The 21,752-nt window shown below is 35.7% G+C and overlaps 1 protein-coding gene across 1 annotated transcript in view; it reads left to right on the top strand.

The window, feature by feature from the left end:
- Positions 1 to 21,752, top strand: part of LOC120861255 (AT-rich interactive domain-containing protein 2-like) — a 155,722-nt gene that overhangs the window by 99,791 nt on the left and 34,179 nt on the right. The window contains exon 15 of the mRNA XM_040236879.1: positions 8,117 to 8,265. Coding sequence (XP_040092813.1) covers positions 8,117 to 8,265 — 149 coding nt within the window. The remainder of the gene's footprint in view (positions 1 to 8,116; positions 8,266 to 21,752) is intronic.

Raw genomic sequence — 21,752 nt, 5'->3', positions numbered from 1 at the left:
GTGTGTTGTTATTTTAGATATTAGTTGCCTTTATTCCTTAAAAAGGTTTATATCTTATAATTTCAATTTGTTTCAGCTATTCTGGTATTTAAAATTTTGTGTCTCTTATTCCTTTGCTCTATTTATTCCCTTTTAAATATCTACTATCCCCTCTCTGCATGCCTCAATAAATAAAAGTGCTTTCTAAAATCAGTGCTAATGAATTGAGGATCCAATCAGCCTATAAAGATTTTAAGGACAGTCTTCTGTGCTGTTTCCTGGATTACTACTACTTCATTCTTTGTTTCCTAATTACTACACAGCCGGAGCCTTCTGTGACTGTCGCCAGCTTTGCTTGCAGTCTTCTGTCTTGGGCTTTTTCTCTGTGCTTCTGATGATGACAGCAGATTGTGTTGGTATTGATACAGTCTAGATGACAAGAGAGGGGTGGGAGTAGGGAAGCAAAATGGAAGATGAGAAAGCAAAGAATCCCTTGCTTAGAACATCATTCACTAATGTTCGTCTTTCTTCATGTGAATGGGTAAAGCTGGACAGTACTGCTCTGGGAGCATAATGAGTTTTTTAATTCATATTAGTATTGCTTAGGTCTACTTCAAGGTATCTAAATAGGTTGAGGATTCTTCAGTGTATATTATGTACATGGCAATAATTAATATGGCGTTTTTGTGGAAAATACCAAGTCATTTTTATTCAAGCTTCTACAGGTTGAGTTTTTCATTTATTAAAGCACACGAAAAAAATTTTAATAATGCAATATCTAACATATACTAAGCATTCAGCACATTTTTCTTAATATTTAACAATTTCCCTGTTCATCTTATGTGTTCCACTTTTTTTTTAGATTCCCTTGTAATCCTAAAGAGTTATAGTTGACCAAGCCAGATTAGAGAAAACCTCCCTTACTATGAAATTACTTCATCCACCCTTGTTTATTGTGTCCTTTAACCCCCTAGTGTGGTTATGTTCAATAATGATACCTAAATAACAAAAAACAAGCAATACTAGATAAGACTAGGACCTGTGTTAGGAATTTTACACTATTTTGTCATTTGATTCATAAAGAAACTCTATTAGGTAAACATTATAATTTCTATTTTAGAGAAAAGGCCTCACAATGCTAAATAATTCGCCAAGGTTACCAACTAATATGAGGTGGTACAGGACTGAAATCTGGTGGGTCTGAAACCAGAGCTCGTGCTCTTAGCCCATTTGCCACTATTCTAAAAGATTTCTTTGTAAAATCCTAGATAATCCTTTTATATATAACATTATTTTAATGACTAGGTTATAGGATATAAGTATCACTGAAAGATAATTTCAGGATCACAATGCTAGAATTTAACATACTGGACATATACACATCTAATTCAAGCCATAATGTTAATACATTTTCAGTTCAGTCGCTCAGTCATGTCCAACTCTTTGCGAGCCCATGAGCCACAATATGCCAGGCCTCCCTGTCCATCACCAACTCCCGGAGTACACCGAAACCCATGTCCATTGAGTCGGTGATGCTTACTCCTAATCTAAAAAATGTGTATAAACTTTTATGTATTCTCCCCAAGAATGTAGTTTATTTCAAACAGCTATAGCTATTTTTGAAGTTGGTATTTTGTTGGCATGTAGAAATGTAAAACTTTGCAAGGAAAAGGAGATATAGCGTACATACACGGTGTATATAAGAATAAGAAACAAACAAAACAGGATATCTGTGTATAACTCTTAGCACAATGCCTAATACACAGTCTGGCACTCAGTAATGGTGCAAGTATATTTTATCTTTGGTGGCTCACACAGTAAAGAATATGCCTACAACACAGGAGACCCAGGTTCAGTCCCTGCGTCAAGAAGATCCCCTGGAGAAGGGCATGGCAACCCACTCTAGTATTCTTGCCTGGAGAATCCCATGGACAGAGGAGCCAGGTGGGCTACAGTCCATAAAGTCACAAAGAATTGGACACGACTGAGCAACTAACACATAGGTTTCCTTTGAAGGGAGGCTGTTGGACCTTCTTAAGAGCTTGTTAATAAAAACCATTTCCACTGTTGCCAGATTCTTTAAATTTCTTTATATAGTCTTAGAATTGCATTTTAGACCTTGGTTTAATACCATTTTATCCAGTATTTGATTTGGCACTTTAAACGGGTGGATGAAATAGAGGAATTTAAATGTGATTTTTTTTTAGCTACATTTTGTTATTTTATAGCATTTCAAGGGGTGGGGATGTTAGGGAGGTACCTTTACACCAAGAAGGAACTTCTAGACTTGCAGAATGCTCAGGGCTGGAAAGACTGCAGGGAAATACCCCTGCTGAGAATGGCCAACAGGTAATCCTTCCTAATACTGTTGTTATTTAATATTTCTTTTCTCAGTTTTGTTCCTTCTCACTCCCACTAATTAGCTGTATTAATTTTATTACAGAAAAGATACTAGGAACTCATAAAGGGGAAAGAAATATGAAACTAAATGCTATAACCATGTATTTTATATTTAAATGGTATTTAGCTGAGTATGAAATAACTGTACTTCTCCAGTATTCTTGCCTGGAAAATCCCATGGACGGAGGAGCCTGGAAGGCTGCAGTCCATGGGGTCGCTGAGGGTCGGGCATGACTGAGTGACTTCACTTTCATTTTTCACTTTCCTGCATTGGAGAAGGCAATGGCAACCCACTCCAGTGTTCTTGCCTGGAGAATCCCAGGGACGGGGAGCCTGGTGGGCTGCCATCTATGGGGTCGCACGGGTCGGACACAACTGAAGTGACTTAGCAGCTTAGCAGCAGCAGCAGTACTTAACTTCAAGGTACATTTCGTTATTTATAACTGCTTATTTTCAATCTACCACAATATGGATACTGTTTCTGAGCCCTGCTCTCTTCGACTATTCATGAAATTGTATCTGCTGAAGGCATGATATGATTGGCATATAAGATAATAAAAATGGAAAAAATTAGTTATACTTAACTGAAGACTTGTCTTTTTCAGAAGCATATAAAACACATGTTGAGTGTATCTGTATCTGTTCATCCTATGATCTGATGTCATGCCTGATTGTACTTATTCAAGGCATTTTATAGATGCTGCTCCTTAGTTTCCTGTCCTTCATATATGAATCCTTTTTGAAATGGTGCTAACATTGAATATGGATATCTTCCTGGTCCCTTTCATTCTTTCGTAAAGAGTTTAAAAAGTTACCCAACCCATCGGAAAGCATATCTGCAATCTCAGGGGGGCTATGTCTAGAAGATCATTTTAGCAAGAGTCACAGGAATGTCATTTCAATTTTTTTTGAAGCATATTATTGCTCAGATTTGTAGACTAGTATTGAAAGTGAAAGAAAGTGAAGTCTCTCAGTCGTGTCCGACTCTTGGCGACCCCATGGACTGTAGCCTACCAGGTTCCTCCATCCATGGGATTTTCCAGGCAAGAGTACTGGAGTGGGTTACCATTTCCTTCTCCAGGAGATCTTCCCAACCCAAGGATTGAAGCCGGGTCTTCCACAGGGTAGGCAGACGCTTTACCGTCTGAGCCACCAGGGAAGCTAGTAGTACATTGTAATAATTAAGAAAATCATTAGCACTAAATGATTTTTTCATTTACACTTCAATGTGTTCTATTTATAAGATAGACTTTGTGTTGATTGTCTAGTTATACTTAATAAGACGACTTGGATAGGTTACGAAAATGAGGGAATATTAGAGCAGAAAGAACCTTAGATACTATCTTGTCCATAACCTTTTTAAAAGAGTTGAATTAACTTTTCCACATCCAACAAAGATCTCTTTTCCAGTGATTGTCTTAATTCTTTTCTGTAAAGATGTGTATTTTGTTTAGACTAAGTGTAACCTCTTTAATACCACATTTAGAATAAATTTAGTTCTTGTTCCTTAAGCATTTAAAAGTATCTCTACTTACCCCTTAGAGTGTATTTTCCTAATTCTTTCAATTAGACCTTAGGTGTTATAGTGCCTGGTTTATTCTTCATTAATATATAAGTGTTTAAGAACTTCAACTCCCAAGTCTTATATCAGAAAATAACATCAGTACAGTCTAGAAGTTTCAGCCACAGTTTACTCTTAAAAAGATGTTAAAGGAAGGCAAGATTATAATTTCTTATTTTAACAAAAGGAAATATCTTTGCCAAAAATAAAATTGCTACATTAACATTTTAGATAATTTTACATTAAAAAAGGAATCACAGAATTATTTCATATTCTTTGTATAATTTTACTTCTCTGGTCACACTCTACTAAAGAGGTACTAGAATACGAAAAGTTAGTTCTTCCTCAGTAGAGCAGAACAAAGAGTAGTATTGAACAATATTCCTCAGGAGTGATCATTCCAAAAACATGGTTTTGAGACTACTTTTACATTTATATTCAAGTTAGGGTTATGGTTAATGATCAGGCACTTTTACATCCTAAAAGAAATATATTTTGCATTTTATGTAAAAGACTTAGTTCTTAAAACATAATTTAAGTAGTACTTTAAAAAACATACAATACAGTGAGTGTAAACAAACTATTAAAAATTAGTTTTATTGAAAGAAGTATGTAATTTTCTAATATAGGAAAAAATAAAAAATACTACTTCCAGTTCAGTTCAGTCACTCAGTTGTGTCCTACTCTTTGTGACCCCATGGACTGCAGCACGCCAGGCTTCCTTGTCTATCACCAACTCCCAGAGCTGCTCAAACTCATGTCCATGGAGTCAGTGATGCCATCCAGCTATCTCATCCTCTGTCATCCTCTTCTCCTCCTGCCTTCAATCTTTCCCAGCATCAGAGTCTTTTCCAATGAGTCAATTCTTCACATCAGGCCGAAGTACTGGGGCTTCAGCTTCAGCATCAGTCCTTCCAATGAATATTCAGGACTGATTTCCTTTAGTGTTGACTGGTTGGATCTCCTTGCAGTCCAAGGCACTTTCAAGAGTCTTCTTCAACACCACAGTTCAAAAGCATCAGTGCTTCGGCACTCAGCTTTCTTTATTCCAACTCTCACATCCGTACATGACTACTGGAAAAACCATACCTTTGACTAGACAGACCTTTGTTGGGAAAGTAATGTCTCTACTTTATAATGTGCTATCTAGGTTGGTCATAGCTTTTCTTCTAAGGAGTAAGCATCTTTTAATTTCATGGCTGCAGTCACCATCTGCAGTGATTTTGGAGCCCAAGAAAATAAAGTCTCTCATTGTTTCCATTGTTTCCCCATCTATTTTCCATGAAGTGATGGGACCAGGTGCCATGATCTTAGTTTTCTGAATGTTGAGTTTTAAGCCAACTCTTTCACTTTCATCAAGAGGCTCGTTAGTTCCTCTTCACTTTCTGCCATAAGGGTGGTATCATCTGTGTTTCTGAGGTTATTGGTACTTCTCCCGGTAAAGTAAATATACTGCTTTATTCAAAGAAAATATGAGTCTTGGAATTTTTCATTTGGTATTTTCTATAAGTAGTTTAATTCATTTTGTTTTATTGATATATTTAGCTCTTTGTTTGTTGTTATTTGTTTACTTTTTATTGTGAAAATTTTAGACATACACAAGACAAGAGGCTTACTGGCCTTCACCCAACCTTGGCCTTCACCCAACCTTAGCCTTCACCCAGCTTTAAATAATGTTACCATTGCCTTTCTAGTTTCATTTCGTCTCACTACCGTTTTTCCCCTGCAGTAAACTAAGTCCCAAAGATTTTAAGTTACTAATAAATACTTCAATATATATTTATAAGTATTTATAATACCAAATCACACCTAACAAAAATAGAACTTTCTTAATATTGCATGACACTCAGTTTGTTCTTAGTCTTTAAAAATGTGTTTTTATAAATTTTGTTTGAATTAAGATCCAGAGAACACTAGATGCAATATTTAAACAACTTTTCTGCACATTGCATTTGGTTAATATGTCTTTATTCATTCTTAATTGAACAGTTTGGATTAATTTCAGTCATCCTTGCCACATCCTCATAAATCATTAACAGTTGAGGCTAAATACCCTGTTTCCCTGTTACTTAACTTTCCTGTATGACACCAGTTAGAGTTGTACAATGAAGAAAAAAATAGGATAAAGCTTTGTTAGCATATAAAAAACAAAAATAAACTTAATTTAAAAGTATATGACAAGCTAGTCAATAAAATACCTAGGGTAAATGGTAATAGTGTAGGGAACCAGAAAGTTCATTCTGAGGGAATTTGATAGCTCTGACAGATTCACCCTTTAATTATAATTCTGAGATTATATTTCTGTCACTCTTCAATATTTGTATTTGATTCAAACCGATCCTCTTGGTTACTCCTACTTACTGGAATTTCATGGATTTTTTTATGCGGTAGTTTCATTTCAAGGAAACAGTTTGACCTTTTTTTTTTCCTGGTAAATAGATTGATTCTGATGTTATTCTTCCCTTCCTTTCTCTCTGATCCCAACCCCTGTGTCTGCTCTCTCACTGTTAGTTTTTATGACTTTAAGAATTCACAGGTGAATGATTGTCAGATTCTTGTTCCAGCTTTAACTACTGCTAGATAATTTAACTATTGCTAGATAAGTAACTTTAACTATTGCTAAATAATTGCACTTGCTGATCTGTTCTTGTCCCCAAAGTGAACTCATCATCTTTGCTCTAGAATATGGTTTCACTCTGGACTTCTCTATTAACATAAATAATAATAGTAACAGTTGCCATTTATTGAGAATCTAGAGCTAGGCTCTTCATGTAGAGTTTCTATAGTCTTCCTACCATCTCAGAAGTTAGATTTTATTACACTTTCCGGATGAGGGAATTGAGAATCAGAGATGTTATGTAGTTTGCCCAGGGTCACATAGCTGGTTAAAAGGCAGATTGAAATTCTGAGTCCTGTTCTGTCAAGCTGGAAGGTCTAACTTCTAGCCATTGATACCTGTACTACCCTAAAATGCATGGTTTTCATGCGTGTATATATTTTCTTAGTAATAATATTAGAAAATCGTAAGAATGAGACTCTATTATAAAAACTTCAATCACATCTGAAAGTAAATTTTTTTTTCCTTAGAGCTTAGAACTCAAAAGTTCTTATGACTCCACATTTCTAAGAACCTTCACCCTTGGCACTTTATTCTTTTCCTTTATTCATTTTTATGCTATAGCCTTATCTGTTTCTGCTTTGTCTATTTTTTTAAAAAATACTATGACTTTCAAATAAGAGGTTTTCAGCAATTTTTAGCTTAGTTTTGCTCCACTGTTTCCGATATCACTTTATAAATAACCAAATACATTTAATATTTTTCCAGAGTTTAAATGTATTTCCTTTAAACAATACTTTGAAAATGGTATGCTAATCATGTCTGTGAGGAATTTAACATTTTTTTTTCCTTTGTGCTATGTATGTTATGAATGAAATCTGAGTTAAACCTCAAACTGTATTGTTTCAAATTGTGTTTTAAGCTACATTATAATTATTATTTATTTTTCAGAGAGAAAAGGATGGGATATAAAGGGAAAAAAATGTAGCTAATATTTAGAAAATTTATGGATACAATTAGAATCCTTTTCTTGTATAATCCATCAAAATTTATAACAGACCACCTTTAAAGATTGAAGTTGTTAGTTAAAATAGCTTTTACTGCAAAGTAATATTTACAACATTCTACTTAAATGGTTACATCATTCTTAACATCTGAAATTCCCTTTGATTTTTACTATATATGGTTTTATGTTACTTATTACAATCTTAAAGGAGATATTATACAAAGAAATAATAATTTACAGTTGATTTTTTTTCTTGTGAAGGATATGTTAGTAAATAAAATAGATACATTTATAATTTTTCTCTGTTTAATCTATAGTTGTATTTCTACCCAATTTTATTAATATAAAAATCTTTAATTCTAAGTTATGTGTATTCTGTGACAGTAAGAATACAGTCTTGCCTTTGTGATTCATATGAAATGAATTTGACTTCTTAAATATGTTTCTGAAATTAGTTATCTTCTTAAAGAGTATCCAAAAGATAATCATTAAAACTCCCAAGTGTGAATGTTATGTTGAAAGTGCATAACTATCACTGTAATCAAATTCACAAACCTGCACTGAATGTTTTTCAGTGTCATTTCACAAACTGTGTGGTTTGTCTTTTTCACAGAACACTCCAATGACACCTTCACCAGCTGTTCAAGTTCAGAACCAGCCTAACAGTTCTCAGCCTTCTCCATTCAGTGCATCTAGTCAACATGGAGATCCAGTGAGAAAACCTGGGCACAACTTCATGTGTCTGTGGCAGTCTTGCAAAAAGTAAATGGCAATTTTATTTGATATATATAAATGCTCTTTTTTTCTGGAATGTCTTTGTATTTAAATTTCTATTTATGAGTTCATGAAAATTTTCTTTTGAAATCACTAACTTTTTAGCAAAAATATTTCGTGTTGAAAGTAATATTTATGCAGATCCAGTGTTAACCTAAAGAAATTTTTATAAATGTTGGGAAGAGCTTCATTGCCTTATGGTAGTTACCAGAGAATGTTTAACTATTAGATTTTAACAAAAGAAAATCAGCTAAGAATTTTATGTCATATTTGGCTATGAAAAGAAATTTTTTTTTGAAAAGAAGTTTTTTAAAGTGTCTTGCAGTTAGGGGCAGCCATAGGATTTCTATATAACAGACACTTAAAGATATCTGTTAGGAAGAATGATTTGTCTTCAATTTAAGTTTGAGGTGGACACACCATGAAAATTTTTAATGTTATATTATCTCACAGTTTAATAAGTGGAATTGAATTTCTTAAACAAGGCTTTCTTAGACTTCAAGGAGAACTTGGGAATAATACTAAACTTGAGAGTAATATTGTTTAAACTAAAGTCTCAGTTCCTTTAACAGTATTCAGCTAAGAATCCTGGCCTTGTCACTTTCAGAGCTCTAAGACTGTGGTGCACATAATATCCCTCTTTTTTTTTTTAGATATCAAGATTCTGTTTTACGTTTCCTAACAATAGCAGAAATTACTGTGTCCTATTAAAAATTATCTTTCCTATTCATAATTTTTCTGATATAGACATATTTCATATATACATTTGTTGTAAGATTGTGGCTATCAGTATAGCCTAGGGATTATTGATAATATGCAGAATTTCTTTGGACAGTGTTTACCAAACTTTAAATCTCAACCCGTTAGTGGGGTATGAAATCATTTTGGCAAGTCTACCAGGAGGGTTTTGCTTGTTTTTCTTTTCAATGAAAAAGTGAATAAAATATCTCAGATTCCATTAGGTTGCTAGGGGTAAGTATTGTTTTCATTTATATATGTATATAAGTATGTGTATCTAGACCATAGTGTAAAATCTGTCAAAAGGGTGTTTTAAAATTAGTGCTTTAGGTTTCCTCTATTTCTTTCAGTTATTTAATTTAATAACTTTTTAAATGTTTATGTTGTAAGTTAATTTGCAACTTTTTTCACTGATGTCAAGTTCTATACTTTTTTTTTTAAGATATTTGTTTTTGTTTTTCATCACAAGATAGTAGCTGAAGGAGTGGGTGGTCAGTTCATGCTATTTTTTCACAAAAACGTTTGAGTGTAGCTTCTTTAGATGAAGTGTTGAGAGTATTTCAACAAAAAAAATCACTGAAAGGGCTAATCAATCTAAATGCATGGCTGTTTCCCATCTTATTAGTAAGATTGTTGTTACAAAATTTGAATGGTATACCTTGTCTGTTTAAGTCTTTTCAGAAAAATACTCAACAAGACTTCTTAGACATGGTCAATTTTAAAGTCATTTTTATATACTGCATTGATAATTAGTTGAGTTTGATTCTGCAAATATTTATTGAGCACCCTCTAGCAGGGTTCATGTGTTAGGAGGTAGAGATATAAAGATCACTCTCAACTTTTAGGGAAGCACATGCAAAAAAAACAAATAAATGACAGTTTAAATAAGTACTATAAAAAATAGTTTCTATGTTATAGCATTATTGGCAGTATAATGAACAGAATGTAATGCTGGGATGGTTAGAAATGTTTTGTTATAGACATTACTTTTGAGTTGGTTCTTAAAGTATGAGTAGGAGTTCGTCATGCAAAAATAGAAGCTTAGGATATCAAGAGCATAAGGACATGAGGAGAGTAAAGGCTTTTATTACACTTGACCTTTCATATCTTCAGGGCTTCCCAGGTGGCTCAGTGCTAAAGAATCTGCCTGTAATGCAGGGGATGTAAGTTCAATCCCTGGGTCAGAAAGATCCCCTGCAGTAGGTAATAGCAACCTACTCCAGTATTCTTGCCTCGGAAATCCCATGGACTGAGGAGCCTGGTGGGCTAATGTCATAGGTTTGCAAAAAAGTTGAACATTGACCTAGCAACTAAACAACAACTTTATATCTGTACTTGAAAGTTCCACCAAACAGGAATTAAAATATTCTCCAAAAATTCCAAAAAGTTCCAAAAAGCAAAACTTTGCTCATGTGATAGAAACTATTTACATAGCATTTACATTGTATTTACAGCTGTTTGCATAGCATTTACATTGTATTAGGTATTATAAGTAGTCTAGAAATGAATTAAAGTATACAGGAAGATATTCTTAAATTGTATGCAAATACTTCACCATTATATATAAAGGACTTAAGCATCTGCAGATCTGAGGGGAACCTAGAATCAATCCCCACTGGATACCAAAGGATGACTGTTCATTTTTAGTTTAAATTGCAGGTGGAAAAATATATGTAGTAGCTATTGTCACTAAATAACTATGCTCTGATTTCTTTAATATCCGATCAAAATATTAATGAAGAATCTTCCTTGATTCATTCAGATTTAGAACTAAAATTATATCTTTCACCGATAAATTATTGTGAAATGCACTACTCACCCTTACATCACACGTTAGTAATTTTTTTTTAATCTGCAGGCATATATCTCTAAAAAATTAGGACACTACTCTTTAACCATAATTTATAACCCTGCAGAAAAATAACATTCAGTTCAGTTCAGTTAGGTCACTCAGTCATGTGCGACTCTTTGCGACCCCATGAACCACAGCACACTAGGCCTCCCTGTCCATCACCAACTCCCGGAGTCCACCCAAATCCATGTCCGTTGAGTTGGTGATGCCATCCAACCATCTCATCCTCTGTCGTCCCCTTCTCCTCCTGCCCTCAATCTTTCCCAACATCAGGGTCTTTTCCAATGAGTCAGCTCTTTGCATCAGGTGGCCAAAGTATTGGAGCTTCAGCTTCAACATCAATCCTTCCAATGAACACCCAGGACTGATCTCCTTTAGGATGGACTGGTTGGATCTCCTTGCAGTCCAAGGGACTCTCAAGAGTCTTCTCCAGCACCACAGTTCAAAAACATCAATTTTTCAGCACTCAGCTTTCTTTGTAGTCCAACTCTCACATCCATACATGACCACTGGAAAAACCATAGCCTTGACTAGACGGACCTTTGTTGGCAAAGTAATGTCTCTGCTTTTGAATATGCTCTCTAGGTTGGTCATAACTTTCCTTCCAAGGAGTAAGCATCTTTTAATTTCATGGCTGCAGTCACCATCTGCAGTGATTTTGGAGCCCCCCAAAATAAAGTCTGACACTGTTTCCACTGTTTCCCCATCTACTTGCCATGAAGTGATGGGGTTGGATGCCATGATCTTCGTTTTCTGAATGTTGAGCTTTAATCCAAATTTTCCACTCTCCTCTTTCACTTTTCATCAAGAGGCTCTTTAGTTCTACTTCGTTTTCTGCCATAAGGGTGGTGTCACCTGCATATCTGAGGTTATTGATATTTCTCCCAGCAGTCTTGAATCCAGCTTGTGCTTCCTCCAGCCCGGCGTTTCTCATGATGTAGGGTAACATGAAGTAGGGTGACAGTATACAACCTTGATGTACTCCTTTCCCAATTTGGAACCAGTTTGTTGTTCCATGTTCAGTTGTTCTATGTCCAGTTCTAGCTGTTGCTTCCTGACCTGCATACAGATTTCTCGGGAGGCAGGTCAGGTGGGCTGGTATTCTCATCTCTTTCAGAATTTTCCATAGTTTATTGTGATCCACACAAAGGCTTTGGCATAGGAAAGCAGAAATAGATGTTTTTCTGGAACTCTCTTCTTGCTTTTTCCATGATCCAGTGGATGTTGGCAATTTGATCTCTGGTTCCTCTGCCTTTTCTAAAACCAGCTTCAACATCTGAAAGTTCACGCTTCATGTACTGCTGAAGCCTGGCTTGGAGAATTTTAAGCATTACTTTACTAGCATGTGAGATGAGTGCAATTGTGCGGTAGTTTGAGCAATTCTTTGGCATTGCCTTTCTTTGGGATTGGAATGAAAACGGACCTTTTCCAGTCCTGTTGGCCACTGCTGAGATTTCTAAATTTGCTGACATACTGAGTACAGCACTTTCACAGCATCATCTTTTAGAATTTGAAATAGCTCAATAGGAATTCCGTCACCTCCACTAGCTTTGTTCATATTGATGCTTCCTAAAGCCCACTTGACTTCACATTCCAGGATGTCTGGCTCTGGGTGAGTGATCACACCATCGTGATTATCTGGGTCATGAAGATCTTTTTTGTGCAGTTCTTCTGTGTATTCTTGCCACCTCTTCTTAGTATCTTCTGCTTCTGTTAGGTTCGTACCATTTCTGTCCTTTATTGAGCCCATCGTTGCATAAAATGTTCCCTTGGTTTCTCTGATTTTCTTGAAGAGATCTCTAATCTTTCCCATTCTGTTGTTTTCCTCTATTTCTTTGCATTGATCGCTGAAGAAGGCTTTCTTATCTCTTCTTGCTATTCTTTGGAACTCTGCATTCAAATGGTATATCTTTCCTTTTTTCCTTTGTTTTTTTCTTCCCTTCTTTTCACAGCTATTTGTAAGGCCTCCCTAGACAGCCATTTTGCTTTTTTTGCATTTCTTTTTCTTGGAGATGGTCTTGATTCCTAGTCTCCTGTACAATGTCATGAACCTCCGTCCATAGTTCATCAGGCACTCTGTCTATAGATCTGATCCCTAAATCTATTTCTCACTTCCACTGAGGGATTTGATTTAGGTCATACCTGAATGGTCTAGAGGATTTCTCCACTTTCTTCAGTTTCCGTCTGAATTTGGTAATAAGGAGTTCATGATCTGAGCCACAGTCAGCTCCCGGTCTTGTTTTTGCTAACTGTATAGAGCTTCTCCATCTTTGGCTGCAAAGAATATAATCAGTCTGATTTCGGTGTCGACCTTCTGGTGATGTCCATTGCTTCAATTTTATGAGTTCTTCAAATAGGCGCTTGGTGTTTACATTTCTCCACTTGTTTTCTGTTTATTTGGAGTTTGAATTGGAATGCAAGATTCAAACATTGATGAGGTTGAAGAGGCTGTTATATCTTTTTTAATCTGTAGATAACCCTCCATCTCTCAATTTTTCTCCTCACAGTTTTTTGTTGATAAAAGCAGGTCATCACAGTCTGATTTTTCTGCTATTGTGTAGCATGTACTCTGACTTTGAATTTTCTATATGTTAGTAGTTAGGTCCAGATGTTTGAAAAGATTCCATTTTGATTTTTGTGAACAGCGTTTTAGAAATGGCACTGTGTACTTCATCAGGCAGTAGGTACTGTCTAGTGTCTCTTTTTGTGATATAAACAGCCATTGAAAATTACGGCCTAGATACATTATTTTATTGTTTTAAAATGTAAAGTTTCCTTTTTATCAGTTGTCTGATTTCTCTGAGGAGTAGTTTTTAGAGAAAAAGCCAGATTATTGAATATTTCTCTTATTTACCAATTTTCAAAATAATGAGTTGTTTACTAACTGCACAAAGGTGACTATGAGATGAGGTTTGTTTTTTGTTTTTAATTTGGTTTTTGATTTTAGTATTGTTGTGAATGAACATATTGAGATACTTCAATCCATTGTAGATACTATATCCTTCTTAATGTTCAGATTGTCCCATCTTTGGCCAGTGAAGGCCTGTTCAAGCTGGATGTGATCTTAATTTGTCTTTGATAGCTTCCTTTCTCCCTGTTAGAAGAAATGTTCTGGACTTAACCTGTGTATTTCCTGCCCCATATGGGGAATCAACTGTTTCTCCTAGGACAGTTCAGTTCAGTCTCTCAGTCTTGTCCAACTCTTTGCAACCCCATGAACTGCAGCACGCCAGGCCTCCCTGTCCATCACCAACTGCTGGAGTCTACCCAAACCCATGTCCATTGAGTCAGTGATGCCACCCAACCATCTCATCCTCTGTCGTCCCCTTCTCCTCCTGCCCTCAATCTTTCCCAGCATCAGGGTCTTTTCCAATGAATCAGGTCTTCGCATCAGGTGGCCAAAGTATTAGAGTTTCAGCTTCAACATCAGTCCTTCCAATGAACACCTAGGACTGATCTCCTTTAGGATGGACTGATTGGATCTCCTTGCAGTCCAAGGGACTCTCAAGAGTCTTCTCCAACACCACAGTTTAAAAACATCAATTCTTCTGCACTCAGCTTTCTTTATAGTCCAAGTCTCACATCCATACATGACTACTGGAAAAACTATAGCCAGGACATCTGATATCTTTTAATGGGAAGTGATATTTAATCTGGGCTTCAGGAAGTATCCATTGGTTTTACATTGGCTTTTGTTTCTAGTACTTTTCAGTGAAGAGACTAGAAAAAAACCATGTTTCATGCTCAGAACGACCTTCTCAACTCTTAGATCATAAATTACATATTTTGTTGTCTTCTGGGCTTTACTATTTTAACTTTTTGATCCATCAGTAATTTAGTTTCTGTGTAAAGTGAAGTATGATTGTTGTTTTCCAAATGACTAATATTTGACTAGTTCATTTTTCTCTTAGGTACTTGAATGGCCATCTTTGATATGTACTTAATTTCTGTAGGGCTTCCCTGGTGGCACAGAGGTTAAAGCATCTGCCTGCAATGTGGGAGACCTGGGTTTGATCCCTGGGTCGGGAATATCCCCTGGAGAAGGAAATGGCAACCCACTCCAGTATTCTTGCCTGGAGAATCCCATGGACGGAGGAGCTTGGTGGGCTACAGTCCACAGGTCTCAAAGAGTCGGACACAACTCAGTGACTTCACTTTCACTTTAATTTCTGTATGCTTTTTCTGTTTCTGAATTACTTGTTATCCCAGTGGTCTCTGTCCTTATCATACTGTCACTTTCAGTTTTCATGTTGGATGGCAAGTTCCTAATTTCCCTTTTCAGTGTTTTTTCATTTTTTCAAGCACTTACCTTGTATCAGACACTGTTAATTTTCAAAATTAAAGTGATATATAAATCAGACTTGGTACCTACACAGATATTTAGCCTGTTTTCAAATGAACTTTAGAATTTCCAGAGATTCCCCCAGGGCAGCATGTTGGGATTTTTATTTCATTGCTTTTAATGAATGGCTATTTTTGTTTGTTTTCAGGTAGTGAATATTTTTTCAATATTGATTTTTTTTCCTTAGGGGAAAAAAAAAGTATCATTCCATGTATTATAGTCTTTTTCAACCCAGTAGAGCTTTAATATTTGTTCCCATAAATTCTACAACTTTTGTAATTTTATTGCTAATCATAGTTCTTATTTCTCATTATCCATAAATGATCTTAACTTCCACTATATTTTTAACTGGTGGTTGTTTTCTGTATTTATGCCTTAGTTAGTCCTCTCATCCAATTATAATATCTAATGTTTCCAGAACAGCTATATAATCAGTTCAGTTCAGTCACTCAGTCTTGTCCAGTGCTTTGCAACCCCATGAATAGCAGCATGCCAGGCCTCCCTGTCCATCACCAACTCCCGGAGTTTACCCAAACTCATGTCTATCTACTCACTGATTCTATCCAGCCGTCTCATCCTCTGTCTTCACTATCCTATCATCTTGCCTTTTCATACTGTTCATGGGGTTCTCCAGGCAAGAATACTGAAGTGGTTTACCATTCCCTTCTCCAGTGGACCACATCCTGTAAGACCTCTCCACCATGACTCCTCCGTCTTGGGTGGCCCCACACGGCATGGCTTAGTTTCATTGAATTAGATAAGGCTGTGGTCCTTGTGAGCTATATAATAGTAGTGGTAATACTTATCTTATTTCTTCAAAAAAACTCATAGACTTTTAAAAAAAATTTATTTTTAATTGAAGGATAGTGTTGCTCATTCAATCGTGGTTGACTCTTTGTGACCCCGTGGACTGTAGCTCACCGGCCTCCTCTGTCCATGGCATTCTCCAGGCAAGAATACTGCAGTGGAGAGCCATTCCCTTCTCCAGGGGATCTTCCTGACCCAGCAATTAAACCCAGGTCTCCCAAGCTGTAGGCAGATTCTTTGCTGTCTGAGCCACTGGGGAAGCCCAATTGAAGGATGATTGGTTTACAATATTGTGTTGGTTTCTGCCATACAGCAGCACAAATCAGCCATAGCTATACGTATGTCCTCTCCCTCTGGAACCTCCCTCCCACCTCCCACCCCGTCCCACTCCCTAGATTGTCACGGAGTCCCAGTTTGAGTTCCCTGAGTCATATAAGAAATTCCCACTGGCTATCTATTTTACATATGGTAGTGCGTATGTTTCCGTGCAGTTCTCTCCATTCGTCCCACCCTTTCCTTCCCCCTCTCCTTGTCCATAAGTCTGTTCTTTATGTCTGCATCTTCATTGCTGCCCTGAAAATAGATTTATCAGTACCATCTTTCTAGATTCCATATATATGCATTAATATACAATATTTGGTTTTCTCTTTGTGACTAAACTTCACTCTGTATAATAAACAGGCTCTAGGTTCATCCCCTTCTTAACACTGACCCAAACATATTCCTTTTTATGGCTGAGTAATATTCTGGTGTGTGTGTGTACACATATACCACAGCTTCCATGTCCTAGCTATTGTAAATAGTGCTGCAGTGAAAACTGAGGTACATGTGTCTTTTTCAGTTATGGTTTTCTCAGGGTATATGCCAAATAGTGGGATTGTTGGGTCATATCATAGTTTTATTGCTAGTTTTTTTAAGGAATCTCCATACTAAATAGACTGTTTTTAAAAGCAGTTTTAGGTTTATAGAAATGTTGAACCTATAGTGCAAGTTTTCTCATATACTTTCTCTTCCTTGCACAGTTTCCCCTAATATTAATATCTTGAATTAGTATAGTATATGTGTTATGATTGATGACTAGAACTAACTAAGTCCATAGTTTCCATTAAGATTCACTCTTTGTGTTATATACACTTCCCTGGATTTCAACCGTGCATATCATGTATCTGCCGTTAGTGTCATACAGAATATTATCACCACTCTGAAAATCTTCTGTGCTTCAAATATTCATTTCTCCTCACTGCCTCTCTTTCTAACCCCTACTAAATACTGATTTTTTTTCCCACTATCTCTGTATAGTTTTGCCTTTTCCAGACTGTCATGTGATTGGAATCATACAATATGTAGCCTTCTTGGATTGACTTCTTTCACTTAGCAATAAGTATTTAAGGTTCTTCCATGCCTTTTGCGGCTTGATCACTTATTTTTATTGCTGAATGATACTACGTTGTATGATGTACCAATTTGCTTACCCATTCAACTATAGAAGGACATTTTGGTTACTTTGGGGTTTGGACAATTATAAATAAAGCCACTATAAACACTTGTACGCAGGTTTTTGTGTGGACATACTTTGTCAAATAATTTGGGCAAATATTTAGGATTACATTTGCTCGATCGTATGGTAATACTATGTTTAACATTGTAAGACAGTATCAAACTGTTTTCCAAAGTGGCTGTGCCATTTTGCATTCCACCAATAATGAAGGAGAGTTCTGTTGCTCCGTATCCTCACCAGCATTTGATACGGTCAGCTTTTTTGATTTTAGCCATTCTATATCTCATTTTCATTTGCATTACCTTAATGACAAAAGATGTTGAGTATTTATGCTTATTTACAATTTGTATATTCTTTTTGATGGGGTGCCTTTATCTGTTGATATAATTATACAATTTTTCTTCCTTAGACTTTTGGTGTGGTGGATTAGATTAATTAAATTTTGAATATTGAACTAGCCTGTCAAACCTGGAATAAATAAATATTTTTTTTCCAGCTTTCCTTAAGATACTCATTCAGGGCTTCCCTTGCGGCTCAGCTGGTAAAGAATCCGCCTGCAGTGCGGGAGACCTGGCTTCGATCCCTGGGTTGGGAAGTTTCCCTGGAGAAGGGAAAGGCTACCTACTCCAGTATTCTTGTGTGGAGAATTCCACGGACTGCATAGTCCATGGGGTTCCAAAGAGTCGGACTTGACTTAGTGACTTTGACTTTCACTGACAATTGACCTCAATGGCTTAGTGAAGGAGTAAAGCAGAGTAGGTAGGGGGCCACACTGACAAAGTGAATCATTCATTCCCTTCACTTTTGACTAGTATATAGTTCTTTTTATACATCGCTTGCTTTGATTTGTGATTGTTTTTCACATCTGTGTTCATGAGAGATACTAGTCTGTAGTTTTTCTATCTTTGTGTGATTTTACTACTACAGTAATTCTAGCCTTCTAGAATGATTTAGGAAATATTCACTCCACTTCCATTTTCTTGTAGGGATCCTAGAAAATTGGTATCATTTCTACCTTAAATGTTTGGTAGAATTCACCAGTGAAAGCATCTAGGTCTAGTGCTTTTTTCTTGTCTTTGGAAGGTTATTAATTCAGTTTCTTTCAGATTATCTGCTGATCCTTGTGGAGTTTTGGCAGATTATGTCTTTTTTTGTTCCACTTCATCTAAGTATCAAATTTGTGGCATAAAACTATTTATAATATTCGTTTATTATCCTTTTTATCAGGGGTCCTCAACCTCAGAGCCACACAGGTCTGGTACTGGTCTGTGGCCTGTTAAGAACCAAGCCACACAGGCCGCACAGTAGGTGGCAAGTGACAGGCCAGCAAGTGAAGCTTCATCTGTGTTTACAGCAGCTCCCATCGCTCGCATTACTGCCTGAGTTCTCCTTCCTGTTCATCGAGTTCATTAAATGTGATTTGCTTGAGTAATCTCAATACCTTCCCCAGTTCGTGGAAAAGTTGTCTTCCACTGAACTAGTCTTTAGTGCCAAAAAGGTTGGGCACCACTGTTTTTAATACCTGTGAGCTCAGTAGCTATAGCCCCCCAGCCCCGTTATATCTGGTATTAGTAATCTGTATTTTCTCTGACTTATTTTCTTGCTTAAGCTGGCTAGAGGTTTATCTTTTCCAGCTTTTGGTTTTGTTGGTTTTCTTTCTTGATTGTCCATTTCCTTTAATTGATTTTTGCTCTGATTTTTGTTCTTTTCTTTTGTTTGCTTTGAGTTTACATTGCTCTTCTTTTTCTAGTTTCCTAAGATGGAAGTTTAGATTATTGATTTTAGATGGTCTTTTTCTAATACATACATTTAATGCTATAACTTTTCTCTGTATACTGTTATTAGCTGTAGCCCACAAATTTAGATAAGTTGTATTTTCATTTTCAATTAGTTAGAATGTTTTAGAAGTTTGTTGCTTGATCTCCAGATATTTTGAGACATTTCAGCTCTCTCTTTGTTAGTGGTTTCTAGTTTAATTCCATTGAGATCTTAAAGCTTATTTTATGTTATTTGTATTATTTTAAATTTGTTAAGGTATGTTTTATATGGTCTATTTTGGTGAATGTTCCTTTAAGCATGAGAAAAATGTGTTTTCTGCTATTATTGAATGAAGTCTTATACAAATGTCAATTAAATCCAATTGATTGATGGTGCTGCATAGTTCAACTATATCCTTTCTGATATTCTGCCTGCTCGAATTACCAGTTACAGGTTAGAGGTGTGCTGAAGTCTCCAAATATAATGGTGGATTTTTCTATTTCTCCTTGCAGTTCTATCAGATTATGCCTCATATTTTGATGCCTTTTGTTAGAATTATATACCTTAAGAATTGTCTTTGTGAAGAATTGACATGTTTATCATTATGTAATAATGTCCCTCATAGTATCCTTGCTCTCAGGTCTGTTTTTATGAAATTAATGCAATTAATCCAGTTGTCTTTTGATTAATGTTAGCATGGTATATATTTCTCCTTCCCTTTACTTTTAGTCTGTGCCTTTTCATTTAACCACACATTGTTTTATATTTACTTTGCCAGTCTTTGTCTCTTAATTAGTATATTTAGACCAGTCATATTTAAAATGATTATTGATAGATTGAGTTAATGTCTATCATATTTGTAAATGTTTTTCTGTTTATTCTACTTGTTTATTGCCCATGTTATTCCTCTTTTTTCTTTTAATTGAGTACTTTATATGGTTCCATTTTCTTCTCTCTCTTAGTATAATTGCTTCTTTGAAAATTTTTTATGGTTTTCCTAGAGTTTAAAATATATATTTATAGGCATTCTAAGTGCACTTTCAAACAATATATGGCTTCCTGGATGTTTTAGTTACCTTGTAACAGAGTATTTTTCTTTCCTAGTGTCCCTTATGCCATTGTTGGCCTTCATTTTATTTATCCAGAAGTTATAATTGCCAAATACATTGTTGCTTTATCAGTATTTTGAACAATCATTTGTCTACTAGATCAGTCGATAGAATTATGAAATATTTTATCTCCATTTGCTCCTTCTCTGACACCCTTCCTTTCTTTATATAGATCTTAGTTATTTTTACCTCTACCACTTTCTCTGCCTCTAAAGAACTTCTTTTAACATTTCTTGTAGTCAGGTGTACTGTGCAAATGCACTCAGTTTTTGTTTATCTAAGAAAGTCTTTATTTCTCCTTCACTTTTCAAAGACAATTTTGTGTACACAAAATTCTAGGTTGATGAATCTTTTTCTGTCAACATTTTATAGAAATATTTCACTCTACTCTTTTTCCTTGCATAGTTTCTCAAGAAGCATCCAGGATAATCTTATCTTTGTTCTTCTATTAGTAAGGATTTTTTCTCTCTAGCTTCTTTCAAGATTTTTTTTGTCCTTGGATTTTATCAGTTTGAATAAGATATACTTAAGTGTAGTTTTTTTTACATGTAGCCTATCTGATGTTCTGTGAGTTTCCTAGATCTGTGGTTTGGTGTGTTGTTAATTTTAGAAAATTCTCAGCCATTCTTACTTCAAATATTTCTTGTTTATTCTCTTTCCCCTCCTTCTGCTATTCCCAGTATATGTATGTTATACCTTTTGTAATTGTCTCACAGTTTTGGGACATTCTGTTTCTCTTTTTCAATTCTTCTTTTCTCTTTCTTCTTCAGTTTGGGACGTTTCTGTTGACATTTCTTCAAGCTCACCAATTCTTTTGCCATGTCTAGTCTACTGATGATTTTCATCAAAGGTCTCCTTTGTTTCGTTTTTTTTTTCTAGCATTTCCTTTTGATTCTTAATATCTCCATTTCTCTGCTTACATTACTCATCTCTTCTTAAATGGTACAACTTTTTTCATTAGCATCTTAACCTATTAATCATAATCATTTAAAATTCCCAGGGTGATAATTCCAAAATCTCTGCCATGTCTGAGTCTGGTTCTGATGCTTGTATTATATTTTCAGTCTATAGTTTAATTTTGCTTTAACACATAGCATGCATTTTTGCTGAATGTTAGATGTGTATCAGTTAATAGGAACTGAGATAAACAGACTTGGCGTGTGAGTTTTGTGTTTATTTAGCAAGGAGTTATGCTATGTTAATGTTTGCTGTTATATTTGGGTTTCCTTAGATATTCCTTTTAAAGTAGAGTCTGTATCTGACAGCTCTCTCAGTCGTAATCCACAGTTGAAAGGTGGATTTGAGTCTCTGGAGCTATGACTTTGAGAAGAGTTTCATAGCCATTATTTTTCTCTCCTTATATGAGACAGG

The sequence above is a fragment of the Oryx dammah genome, unplaced genomic scaffold, assembly GCF_014754425.2.
Source record: "Oryx dammah isolate SB20612 unplaced genomic scaffold, SCBI_Odam_1.1 HiC_scaffold_11232, whole genome shotgun sequence".
Lineage (NCBI taxonomy): Eukaryota > Metazoa > Chordata > Mammalia > Artiodactyla > Bovidae > Oryx > Oryx dammah.
The sequence above is the reverse complement of the archived record's forward strand: the minus strand, read 5'-3'. Positions and strand labels throughout refer to the sequence as shown.